This window comes from Pseudopodoces humilis, chromosome 3, assembly GCF_049639895.1.
Source record: "Pseudopodoces humilis isolate 2021_Gansu_Grassland_sample_001 chromosome 3, ASM4963989v1, whole genome shotgun sequence".
Classification (NCBI taxonomy): domain Eukaryota; kingdom Metazoa; phylum Chordata; class Aves; order Passeriformes; family Paridae; genus Pseudopodoces; species Pseudopodoces humilis.
In genome coordinates, this window is record NC_142202.1 from 56,207,950 (window position 1) to 56,221,466 (window position 13,517).

The 13,517-nt window shown below is 38.3% G+C and overlaps 1 protein-coding gene across 15 annotated transcripts in view; it reads left to right on the forward strand.

The window, feature by feature from the left end:
- Positions 1-13,517, forward strand: part of SYNE1 (spectrin repeat containing nuclear envelope protein 1) — a 290,444-nt gene that overhangs the window by 197,812 nt on the left and 79,115 nt on the right. For 8 of the 15 annotated variants that reach the window (XM_088052487.1, XM_088052496.1, XM_088052500.1 and 5 more), the window contains 6 exons: positions 1,755-1,922; positions 2,675-2,836; positions 4,078-4,272; positions 7,624-7,797; positions 9,520-9,711; positions 10,301-10,348. In XM_088052487.1, the coding sequence (XP_087908613.1) occupies positions 1,755-1,922; positions 2,675-2,836; positions 4,078-4,272; positions 7,624-7,797; positions 9,520-9,711; positions 10,301-10,348 (939 nt within the window). The remainder of the gene's footprint in view (positions 1-1,754; positions 1,923-2,674; positions 2,837-4,077; positions 4,273-7,623; positions 7,798-9,519; positions 9,712-10,300; positions 10,349-13,517) is intronic. The other 7 variants (XM_088052493.1, XM_088052495.1, XM_088052494.1 and 4 more) reach the window with 3 other exon arrangements.

Sequence of the window (13,517 nt, forward strand, 5' to 3'; positions counted from 1 at the left end):
CTTTATAGGGGCAACAAAATCTTGTACTTGCTTGAACATCTGAATTCCTGCTATCATCTTGTGAAAGCTCTGCCAAAGAGAAGCTGCCATGTTGTATGCTCCAGAAAAGCAGTTGAAAGGATGGGGAAAGGGATTGCTTTTCCCTCTCTGTAAAAGCAAAGCCTTTATTCTGAAAACCATATTAAGAGGTCACAGAAGCTTTGAACTTGAGAGGGGACTAACAAAGGGCTGGAGAGTAGCTGCAGGCAAGGCAAAACAAGAAGTTGCCTCCAATGGTGCAATTTTTCACCATGACTTGGAAACATCACTTGTGGTCAGTGAGAAATTCTGAAATTGCAGTCCTGAATGCTGTACTAAGCTGTTACCTATTCCAATTTCATCATTAAATTTTTCAAGTTTCCCAGTTACTGTCTTTGAAGAAGTACCTCATTGGACACTTTAGGACAGTTTTATGGGAGTGATCTGGTTTCTGTGCTCTTCCAGAGCCTGTCTGGTTTTGTTCACATACGGTATTAGATTGCATATTTGCATTCTGTTCCAAATTAGGATCCTTCTTATTCTTTGAGCTCCAGTGCCTCAGAATTAGTCTTGTTTAGTACCTGACTTTTATACATCTATACAGAATCACAGAATGGTTGAGGTTGAGGGGATCTCCAGAGATCATCTGGCCCAACTCCCTTCGTCAAGCTGGACCATTACAGCAGGTTGTCCACAACTATATTCTGGTTCATTTTGAGTTTCTCTAAGGATGGAGACCCTGCAACTTCTCTGGGCAATCTGTCCCAATGCTCAGTCATCCTAACAGAAAAAAAAGCATTTCCTGGTATTCAGAGACAATCTCCTGTGCTTCAGTTTGTGCCCATTGCCTCTGTTCCTGTCAGTGGGCACCACTGAGAAGAGCCTGGTTCTGTCTGCTTTGCACCCTCCCTTGAGGCAGCATTTTTCACCTCCCAAATAATGTAACAATTTGGTGCTGCCATACATGGCTTCAGTTTTAAATAATCCTTGTCATCAAGTCTGCTTTCCTGACCTAAGTATAGATACTGTACTTGTTTCCTTAATTCTGCATTTTCTGTAGATGTTTTCAGTTGTCATCTCCAACAGTTGAAGAAATCTCCATACACTAAGTATAGAACTTCTGGTGAGAAATAATTCTACTCTGAATTTTCATTGGCGGTTTGAATATTTGCCCATTTCCTTAGCACTTTCGGTCCCTTTTCTCGATATCTTTTATAAGTTCATTGAGGCTTCCTGTTTGTTTGAAAGCTTACAATAAGCTAATGCTTCATACTCTTTCTTGCCTCATTTACCAGTCCTTCAGCATATACCTTTTAGATTCCTCTGCTGCTCTCTCTGTGATAGTGTTCATTAGGGTAGTATTTGCCACCTACAGTACCATAACCCAGTGTCTTTTGTGATGGGGTTTCCCCCATGTGTAGTAATGATGCTGGAACAACAATCCCGTTTATAGCACTTGCCCTCCCAGCCTTTCCGTGACTGTCCACAGTTGCCTTCTGCACCTCCTAGCTAATGTGATCATGAAAAAAATGTGTCCAAAATCCTCCTCATAGTGAAGGCCCAAAACATGCTCAGTCTGCTAGTATTAAATACTAATTTAGTGTGTTATTAAGAGGTGTCCTGGTGATTTTGGCTTAGTGGGCTTTATTTTAATGGACATATGCAGTGGGACAGTATGGGGGGGCATAGTATGCAGTATCTTTTTGAAAGTGCAATAATGTACTTCGTGCTTGTAGGACATTGCTTATTACCAAGCCTTATCTGCTGAACAGTTGCAGACAGAAGCTGCTAAAATTCAGCCCAGCACCTCAGCCACCCAGGAGTTTTACGAACCAGGCTTAGAATCGTCTGCTAGTGCCAAATTGGATGATTTGCAGCGTTCTTGGGAAACACTGAAAAATGTGGTAAGTTTGCATCTGGAGACTTCAAAATAGTTGGCTAGCTTGTAAGGAATAAAATTCAAATAAGTGGCTCAGCTAATATTCTGCTCTGCAGTTTTTTGTTTTCAGAGAGTAACTTGAATTGTTAGCTGTAATATATTATTTTTGTTCTTTGGTTGAAAGGCTATGGAAGATGGACCTCCATTAATAAAAAATAAGATTCATTAAAGCTGATAGTTGGCTTCAGAAATAATTGGCTATGACGGGCTGTATTCCATAATCTAGTAGGGATATTCAGTCACACTGGATGAGTAGGCAAAGTAGGCTCAAGAATCTAGTTTCTCCAAATACTTAATCAACACATTTCTGTATAGTTTTGCAGTGTAATCATTCAGTGATGTATGAAAATGGTCAGAGTCTTGATCACATGCTGTAAATTTTAATTCCTTTCCGAGGCAGAGGGTAAGAACTACGTGTCTAGAAAATACTGCACATCCATAGATGAGTGCATGAAATTTAAAATAAAGCGTGACAATGTGCATAGGTTTTCCCTGCTTTATTAATGTCAGGTTTTTTTAAGTGGCAGAACCTAGAATTTTACTGATGAAATTCAAGTAAATAAATTCTTTTAATATGGATGTTTTGTTTTGTAATTTATACTCTTGAATACTTGTTGCCAGTTTTCTGCTTTAGTCTCTTAAGCCTGGGGACATACAAAGCAGACTAAATAGCAGATCCTGTGTCAGAGGTCAGAATTTATACCTTCCATTCTTCAGATCAGTGAAAAGCAGCGCACACTCTATGAAGCTCTTGAGCGTCAACAGAAGTATCAGGACACACTCCAGTCTATATCCACGAAAATGGAGACCACTGAAATCAAGCTAAGTGAGAGTTTGGAACCAGCCAAAAGCCCAGAGAGCCAGATGGCTGAACATCAGGTAAAATCTTACATATGAGGAGGAGAGGGAGAGTGCACATTGCCTGCATATCTTTTGTTCTGTTTTTGAGAGGGTAAAAAATCCTATAGCTGGATACCTCAAACATATGCATTTGTTGCATGAACCTTCTCTGTTAACTGTATGTCTTGCCTTTCTGGACTTCTTGCTCTCCTAAAGATGGTGTGATGAGGATTCTTTTAATAAGGAGCCTTTTTGAAATAAATAGACTAGATCATAAGAGTTTGTCCAGTTGAAATTTTCAGCAAAAGCTTTTGTCCAAGATTGTTTCCAATGACAGCTGTACTTACTGTTCTTCAGCATCATTGCTGAAGAATATTTGTAATGTTACAAATTTACTAAGATCATAACCAATACTGATGCATTGCATATTGATCAAAATAAATTTTTCACCTTGTTAAAAAAACAAACCAAAAGCACACAAAAATTGCCTCCCAAGGAGTCTGAAGAAGTAATGATCTGAATAATAAGAGAATACTTTATTAAGTAACACATCTGACATATGTCTAAGTTGTAATCACCTAAGTCGTCTATCTGATAGCTTGAATCTATCTGGTGCAGCCAGTGAGTGTGTTTGTGAGAGAAAATAGAGGCATGTTTTAGCTTCCAGCCTAAAACTTTCTAAGTGGACAAGGAACATCCAGCAATAGATGTAAATATTCAGAAATTTATTCCATGGTACCATCCTTTTATAGGTATCTTGAAAACTAGTTCATAGGATAAGAATAAGAGTAGGAACTTATTTTGCACCATGGAATAAGTCTCTGAATGTGTACATCTATTGCTGGATGTTCCTTGTCCTCTTAGAAAGTTTTAGGATGGAAGCTAAAACACGCTCCTATTTTTCTGTCACAAACACACACTCTCATACTTGTTCATTATCTTTACTGTGAATACTAGAGTGCCCTACAGATAATTTACTGGAGGAATAAATTTCCAATTTCCAAAATAATTCCTTTTGATACACTGAAATTCAAGATATGTAATCAAATCAATATTTAACTAACCACATATATGATCCTAACTTAAGCCTCTGAAAGCAGGACTCAGTCCTTATGGAATACTATCTCTGCCATACTGGTAGTGATACTCTGCTTCACTCTGTTCCTGGTGCTCTGCCAGGATAGTTGTCTTGAATTTTATATTTAGTCTGTGTCTCCTGAAATACTTCCTTCTTGCTGGTAAATGAAGCAAATGCATTCTGTGCTCTCATTTCTAAATAGGCTTTGATGGATGAGATTTTAATGTTGCAAGAAGAAATCAGTGAGCTTCAGACATCATTGGCCCAGGAGCTTGTTTCAGAACCACTGGATGCAGAAGGTGCTGATCAAATGGCATTGCAGTCCACCCTCACGGTCTTGGCAGAACGAATGGCCACAATTCGAATGAAGGCATCAGGAAAACGACAGCTATTAGAGGTACAAGAAAAAACATTGCCAATATTTTTAGTCACCATAAAAAAAAAGTAATTTTCAGTTCTGCTTATATCTCACAATTCCTTTCAGTAATAAATTACCATTCTTTTTTTAGTGAGCCCCTCATCTTAATGCTAAGGGATAAGCAGCTAGAAAGAAATTGGAACATACTATATATGTTCCAAGTTTCTTCTGGCTATATGTAGCCATATGGAGATACATTTATCTATATCTATATCTATATCTATCTGTGTGTGTTTAAATGAAATGCAGATATTAAAAGTCACACTGTCTACAGTAAACTTTTGAGAAATCACTTCTTCAAGCTGTGAGACAGGAGAAGAGGGAAAGCTTAAAACAAGAAGCAGCTCCTTATCCAAATCTTTGCGTCGTTGTCTACACTCATCTTTCCAGTGATTTGCATGCAAACTAGTTTTTGTGGAAGATGCACCCCTTTATTTCTTTGCCTATCAACTTTACCAAAAATCCTCTGATACTAAGGGGAGTTTTAGAAGCTCTTTACAAATAGGAATGTTTCTGCATATACTATACAGGTGAGAACATGCAGTCATGATAAAGCTGGTTACAGTTTGGCTACTTTGAACACTGCAGGGCAGCTTTGTTTCTGTACTGTTAAGAACTGCAGCAGTGAATTCACAAACACAGCAACTACTGCCTCCATATTTTCCATCATCAATTGATTCAGAGAAGCAGAGTGAGAATTGGCTGTGTGCATCTAAGGTGTGGTGCTTAGTTGCCAGCTGGGGTTAAACCAAGACACTGGAGCGTCTCAGGGTGCTTCAGCTACTTTAGTTCTGTCCAGTCACCTGAGATGGTGAACAGATCATTAGAAAATATCTTTGCTAGTCTTAAAATAACAAAGTTGCGCTAAGCATTTCCTTCCCAGAAATAAAATGGCTTTTAATTAAAAATGAGAAGTTGGAAGTAGAATAGGAGATCTAGCTGTTTATAGCTTGCACCCCATACAGGATCTAACAAACATCTTGGTAGTACTTAGGAAATGCTAACTAATAATTTCAAGATAGAGTATGAGTCGAATGTATTACTCTTAACTGTGATTAGGATTCTTTGACACTATACCACAAGTATTCCCTAATAATACTGTCTAGGAAATATATGTGGTATGTAGACAACAGTCAGTAATTTGACCTGTGTATTTCATAGCTCTGATTTCACAGAAAAAATCTTCCAGAACACCCCAGGAAAGTAAATGTAGAAATAAAGATAAAACGGGTAATGAAAATATCTTGCTGTTGAGGGTGTGGACTAGTAAAATTGTTCTTTCTGTGGACCTAATTTAACTAGCATTTGTTCAGGTCTGGATTATTTAAGACATCTAACAACTATCATTATTCTTTAAATTATTCTAACAGCAATTTTAATTTTTTTTTTATTGAAATTGAGCATGCAGAAAAGCTGTGCAAACACTTCTCTCTGTGAGGAAGTTGCCCTGAACATTCGAGTCTGAATTCACTTACAAAGTGTTGTAGGTTGACCCTGGAGCAGCCAAATACCCACCCTCCTCCTCTCTCTTGAGATGGGTTAAAAATAGAAGGCAGACAAAAAGACACAGATCAAAATAATGACAGCTTAAACAGGGTAAGGGAAAGCTGTGCATGAAAGCAGGGAATGAGGAACTTATTCACTATTACCCAACAGCAGGAAGATGTTTAGCTACTTTCCTGGAAAGCTCAGCATGTGTTTCTTGGGAAGACAAACACCATAACCACAAATGTCCCTCCCTCCCTCCCTTTCCCTGGGCTTTTATTGATGAGCATGATCTCATCTGGTGTGGAGTATCCCTTTGATCAGTTCAGATTTTGCTGTCCTGGCTATCTCCTTTCCCAACCTATTGCCCACCCCCAGCCTATTTGCCTTTGTGAGGAGCAGATAGAAAGCCTTTATGCTGTGTTCAGCAGTAGCCATAATATTGCTGCGTTATCAGCACAGATTTAACCACAGCTGCAAAGCACTGTACAGCCTGCAATGAAGTTAACTCCATCCCAGTCAGATCCAATGCAATCTTCTCCTCTTGTTCCATAGTATTTGCACCATGCTTAGGTTTCACATTATCTGATACAATCAAGTATCCTCTGACCATCCTATTTGTTTTCTTATTCACAAAATCCCCTCTTTTCTCTCCAGAGCTCAGTATCTTTCTTGTATTGAGGAGCACAAAACTAGACACAGTACTCCAGGTGTGGACTCACTAGTGTTAAGTAGAGGGGCAGGATAACCTCTCATATCCTGGTGAGAACACTCCTAAAGCAGCTCCAGACACCACTGGCCTTCTTTTCCACATTGTTGGGTCATGTTCAAGCTAGGGTCCACCAGGACCCCTCTGGTTCTTTTCTGCCAAGCTGCTTCCCATCTGCTTATCCTCCAGCCTGTACTAGTGCCTGGGGTTGCTCCTCTGCAGGTACAGGGGAGCACTTTACTTTCTTCTTGTCATCTCATTTTTACAGCTTTTTGGGGTCCGTGTAGATGGCAGAATAGCCCTCTGCCTGTCAGCCACTCATCCCATTTTGTCATCAGCAAACTTGTTGTGCCTTATTACTGGCCACTCACTAGACTTGGATCGCTGTCCCCTGGCTGCAGCTGTTCAGCCAGTTTTCAGATTCATATGGGGCAGTTAAAGGGTGAGCAAGACTTGCTGTCTTTCCAATGGATGGATGAGCTGGACTTGGGGTATCTGTGTTGCTGTGATGCTGATGCTGCAGCAGGCATTGGAGCTTAATGTCCTTCCACACCCCATGGCTCAGGGATCCTCTGAGAGGCCAGAGAAAGTAGACAGCTCTTCAGGCTTCTCTTTATCTATGTTACTGCACCAAGGGCCCACCTGTACTTTGTTTGGTCCTTGAAGTATCCCTCTTGTGCCTCTCTTGACAGACAGTAAAGCTGACTAACAGCCTGCTGCTAAAAAAAGGCAAAGTTGCTCTCCTTTCCCTGTAACCCATTCTCAGCTCTCTGTATTCATGTGCATCTTTCTCCCTAAGCAAACAGTTCTGTACTAATTGAGCAAACTTAATCAGTGTGGGGGGAAACCCACAGGAGAGCAGCAAAAGGAGGTAGAAAAGACTTCACCTTTAGGAAGCTGTAATAGCAAAGTTCTACTGGAGAAAGTAGAAATAAAGTGACTGAACTGAAGCAGAATTTCAGTCATCAGAAAAACACACTCATTGATTAAAGGAAATAATATTTTGTAAAAGACAGGTCTTACTATGACTTAGAAATCCTGCATAGGATTTGTGCAAAATAGGGAAGAGAAACTTTTTACAAGTGACTGTTATGGTTTATTTCTCCTAAAAAGTAAAATACATTTTGTACCTCAAGGAAAAACTGAATGAGCAACTCGAAGAACAGCGGCAGGAGCAGGCTCTTCAGAGGTACCGTTGTGAAGCTGATGAGCTTGACCACTGGCTACTCAGTACCCGAGCAACTCTGGACTCCGCTCTGCTTCCTGCTGAAGAACCTATGGACATGGAAGCGCAGCTGGTAGACTGTCAGGTAAAATATTAAGCCAGTTACTGAGCTGAATGAGCCAGCATATTTGTGGAGAAGTTTCTGAGCTCTTTAGCATCTTCTATATGCTCAGTAAGCATATAGAAGTAAGCAGTAAGTAATCTCCCTCAAAGATTTGTGGAATACAGCCTGTTCTTAGTTTCTCATTAGAGATTGCAAACAGCACTTTAGAAAGCTGATGTGAACGTGGCAGTAGGAAAACAAAATGTCCTGACTAGAAAGATTTAAAGTTCCACATCTTTCAGATTTCGTTTTGTTTAGCTTTAAAAGCACTGTATTTGCTTCACTTACTGTTTTTGCTCCCCTCAAGCTGAAATTGTTGACCCACTCACCTGGTAGATATGAAAACACCTGCAGTGTACTTTCCTACATGTCCTTTTCCAGTTGAAGAACATAGTGGCACTAACAGTAATGACTGGGATAGTGCTGTGTTTTCTTCATGAATAATCCTCACATACATGCAAAAATAAAGGATAATCATCAGTATTTACTGATTTTATGGCTTGAAGATGAATCAACTCAGAATATCAAAACAACCGAAAAAGACATGTTGCTGCAATAAGGGTTTTTGCAAATACTCTTATTAACAAGTCTTGGATCATTCCTAACATCCAGGTTCTCAAATTAGTAGGAGTTTTCTGTTTCTAAATTATATTTTAGAATTATATGATCATTATAATTAAAATTACAAAAGAGACAATAGACAGATGGACAAAATATACTTTTTCTTATTAAAGAATGAGGATCTCAATTATTTTAGGATAAATGAGAGTTTTGTGCGAGTCTGAAGAATCTTCACTTGTCCTTGAGAGTCTTTTGTTGCATGTAGATAAACCCTATGAACTTCAACAAAGCATTTTTTTTTTAAATATAATCTGTAGGAAACTCAAAAAGTTAACTTTGTGGAAGAGTTATTACTGCTGTTCTTTTGCTGCTTCTTTAAATCTTAATACAATAAGTTTTATATATTTTTTCCACTTTTTAGAGACTCTGCAGGTCTTGTTCTGCACATATTCATTCAGGAGAAATATTTCTAAATTCATACTTGACAGTTGCTATGGAAGCAAAAGCATATGATGTCAGGCTAGGTTTCTGAGCTAGACTTGTTTGAGCATTGAATCTGGGAGATCAAAATATGCACGATGTCTCTAATACATGAACAGTTAATGGAATGTCAGGGAAGTAGCTTTTGAGAATAAACATGCCAGAGATTTGTCACTTTAAGTCTCTCTTTAGACTAAAGAGGATTATACAGAAATCCTTAAGTCCATCATGCACCAATCAGAAAGAGCAAATAGTGAGAAGAGAGGCTTATCAACACAGCCAGAGCAACACATAGGAGGAGGTAGGAAGAAGTAACTCTGGCTGCGTGCTTCATTTCTTGTCACTAATGGATGTCAGTCTAGCTTCTTAGCCATCCTTGCCTTTAGTATGCAAATAAAGAGCATCTTCTCTACGACAAATTATTTGTTTCAAATAACTTTTTAATTTCCTATTTTGAAAAAAGGTTGCAAACTGAAATGGCAAATACAGACATTTGCAAGCATTTTCTAAAGAACTCTGAATGGGACTGGAAGGAAAAAACAATGATAATCTGACTTTCTCTTAGTTTGGCAACGGGTAAGGTAGGCCACAGGTCATCTTGCCTGAAAACGTGACAAGTGCTGGAAAATGTATGAATTTGGGTCTTTGTTTTTGCTGCTGCAGAACATGTTGGTTGAAATAGAACAGAAGGTGGTAGCCTTGTCAGAGTTGTCTGTGCACAACGAGAACTTGCTTATGGAAGGGAAGGCTCACACCAAGGATGAGGCAGAGCAGCTGGCTGTGAAGCTCAGGACACTGAAGGGCAGCCTTCTGGAGCTGCAGAGGGTGCTCCACGACAAACAGATCAACATTCGGGTGAGTGTCTCCTTCCAGCTGTTTTCATGGTGGGCAGGAATTTGGGGACTTCATAGCAACTTTATGTAACTGGGAAAAAGAGCGTAAGCGTTGCACTGATTTAGTTTGCGTTACTCATCTTTAGTCAGTAAATGGAGTTGTAACTCCAAAATAAAGAGCTGTCTAGAAAGCTTTTGTTGATAATTTTCAAGTTAACATCGCTTTATGGTAAAACTATCCTAACCTCCTCAGTATCTTCACTGAAAAGACAATAATAAAATAGATATGATTAGCTTGGTCTGGATATAGTCTGTTCCTGTTTCCAGTCTTTAGATTGTGTATGGTCTGGGGCAGGATTACTCTCCCCAGTCAAAGAATGATCCTAAATATGTGCTTTTTTACAGTGTGCACAATACAGTGAACAGATAATACAAGGAAACATTTTTAGTTATGGCTAATACTTAGTGGCATCGTTATACTAAATAAAATATTATATAAGCAAAAATTCATTTAACCTCAGTCTTGCCCTAGGTTTCTATTCCTAGCAGCTTTGGTGTGCTCATTGCCACTAATTCATTGTATTTAACAGTTACTTTTGGTCATTCTTTAGGTCAAAATAGCGTGTGGAGAACTGAATACATACAAGAAACCCAACCATGTAATGTGACTGACTGGTTTTGAATTTGCTTGCCCTGCTGTGGCTCCCTCCCCCCTCCCTTTTCTTTTACTTCTTTTCTTGGCTTTGCTGTGCAAATTAAACATGATAAGCTTCAAAGATTTCTGGCTTGTAATGCAGATTAAAGTCTACTGAGAGGTTAGCTTGAAAAGTCACTTGATGTTCTAAGAACTATTTTTAGTCCAAAGCAACAGCATAGCTTTAAAACTTCACGTAATTTCAGAAAAATAGAGAAATAAAAAAGAAAAGAAACCCCAAGGTATTTGTTCTTATTGCCTCTAAGATGAAGTAACTTTAATGTTATTCTTGCCTATTTAACCTCATGACTAGGCAAATGAAAAGTTATCAACACCATGTAGGCACATGATATTTTGTTCTCATGTATTACCTGTGTAGTGAAAGCATCAGTGAGATTTTGCTAAATTTTAAAATACTTTAAAATATTTTAAAATGCAGTGATGTGATTTAGTTTACTTGAACTCTTAAACAGATTTTTTTAATTATTATTTTTCTTAAACAGATCTTCTAATATCTAAAATAACAACAAAATAATTTCCAGATGTAGAATATGAATCATGTAAGATGGTGCATGAATGCAAGACTCAAGTTTCTTTATGAATTTCAAGCCTTTCTTTGACTTCATTTACAGATCATGTAAGAAGATAGACATAGGCAGTACAACATCTAATCACTGAGCAATTTTTTTCTAATGAGAGGTTCTGTGTCATTTTCTGAACACTGAGGACTGAGGCCAAGATTATCAGATGCCCCAAATTCTATCCAATACCAGTATTAAACTTGAGAAACATTACACGCTAACTGCTCTGTTGTGCATGTGTGTAAAAAACTCTGACTTTTACATGTCTTTTACATGTTCTGATAACCTTGTAATTGCCCAGAGGCATAGACCAAAAGAAGTTCCTCCCAAAAGAAGGAACTTCCCAAGTTGCACTGTAAGACTTAAAAAGACTGGGCTGTATTTTCCTTAAAGCATATTTCAGCCTGTCTATTATCCCTGTGCACAAGGCTTTTTAGGAGTCAGTGTGAGATTCTCCAACTTTCTTGGAACAATTTCAGTTTTCTTCTCATTTTAGTTAATGAATGTCACTAGTGCTACAGAAAAGGTGACTTGGAGACCACCTACTTTATTCATAAAATAAAGTAGTGAAACTAATCAGAAATGTGCTGGAACAGGAGTGTTCAGGACTATACTGTCTCCAAAGGTAGCGCTTTGAAACACACAAAATATTGTGCTTGTTACTGTTTATTCTCTGGTTTAGGGGCAATGAAACTGAACAGACTCCTTAAAAAACAAAGAAGTAGAAGAGATTCTGCAGTAAAAAAACCTCAATGAAACAGATAGTGGTTTTTTACTTTTTATTGCAAAGGATTTGTGAGGGAGGAATGACTCCAGTTTCACAAGAAAAAGTATGTCTTATGTAAGTTTGTAATTCTGAAAATCCTTTGAAAGATCGATTTCATCACAATCTTCTTCAGGGATTTTCCATTTATTTCTGTGACTGGACAGTGTCTGGGAATGACAGGTTCAAGCTTGTATTTCCCTGGCTGTTTAAATGAAATGTAATGCAGTTCCTTCAGACAGACATCAAATGGAAATGCAACTGTAAATGCAAGTTTATTTCAAACTTACATTCTGTAATTTGACAATGATAAAATCTGGTTCACAAATACTTTTGATCTAAAAAGTATGTACAGTAGCATATTTGCAAAACTTCGTTGCATCAACAAATGCCACAATCCCTTTTTCACTGCTTGCTATTGCAGGAACTATGAGACTATTAATTATGTGTCTTAGTATAATTCTAAAATTATATCTTTTCAGTCCTCTTCCCAGAGAAAAACAGACCCAAAATGTAACTGAAAACAACCAGCCCACTCAAATGCAAAGAATTAGATGCTGTTCCTTAAATAAATTTATAAGTTGAATAGCTATGGTCCCTAGAGTATATAAAATTCAGCAGATTTTTCCCCCCCCTATAATTTGCAGAAAGATTGTCTGTTTCCTAACTTGTAATGGAAAAGCTGTAATTCCAGAACTTCTTTACTTCTGATATACTATTTTCTGTGCTCAATCTGACATTCTGTAATAACATTGTTCAGACTCCAGCTGCATCAGCTTTTTCTAGAAACTTGTTCCTACAGAGTAAAGTATCAGAGTTTACCTGCAAACTGAAACCTTAGTAAAAAAAAAAGTTATTTCATAAAGCAAGGGCTAATGGTTCTTTCCAGCACCAGGTACTTCTTGTTTGTTTTTCTCCTCTTAACAGTTTATATCCTCTAACACTAATCGGTCCTTTCAACTTCAGCACACTCATCATCCCCCAAAATTAAAATCTTACACCTAACCTTCTACTACTTAGCAAAACTCTGCTGTTTCAGTGGCGGGTGTCAGGGGCACTGGTGGCAGAGGTCCATCTCAGTTGTTAGCATAAGGAGCACCAGGTGAGGCAAGTAGGATTTCCACACCCACCTTCTGCCCTGCTGGTCCCTGTCTGATCTGAGAAATGTCATCTGGAAGGCAGAGTGTCTGTGTTTTGGGGAGCCTGCTGTTGAACCATTCGGCAGTCTTAATCTATTTTGAGTAAAAGCCAAATAAATCATGGGCATAATATGAATCCTACAAAAATGAGATATATAGACAAAATGGGAGAGATATTAAGCCCCAGCTTTAGATCTTCAAGGTTTCAAAAAAACTGAAAAGGTGCAAGCTCTACAGTCATCATATGACTGCAAGTAATATTAAATAAATCCAGAGAGATGTGTGCATCTAAGCAGCCAGGCTTACAAGTCTGTCTTTAACATAAGGATAAGGCCAAGCATGTTAAAATACCTACATTAGAATACACTGGCTGCTAAAATTACTTAAACTTACAGCCAACATGGACTTTGGAAGCCAAGAAGTTGATAAAACAATTTTTTGAGGTATTAAGTCATTTGTTTTTTTTTTGTTTTGCATTGCTTACACAGAAAACCTTTCTAATCACTCATGTTGGAAAAACATGATAGAAATATGAATGGAAGGAACTGTTGCTTTTGCTGTGCTGTTCTAACATTCTGTTGTTTGATCTCTCTTACTTTCTCATGTTCATATCATGTCATCTGCTCTTTATCCAGTGTGTTTCTGCCGAAC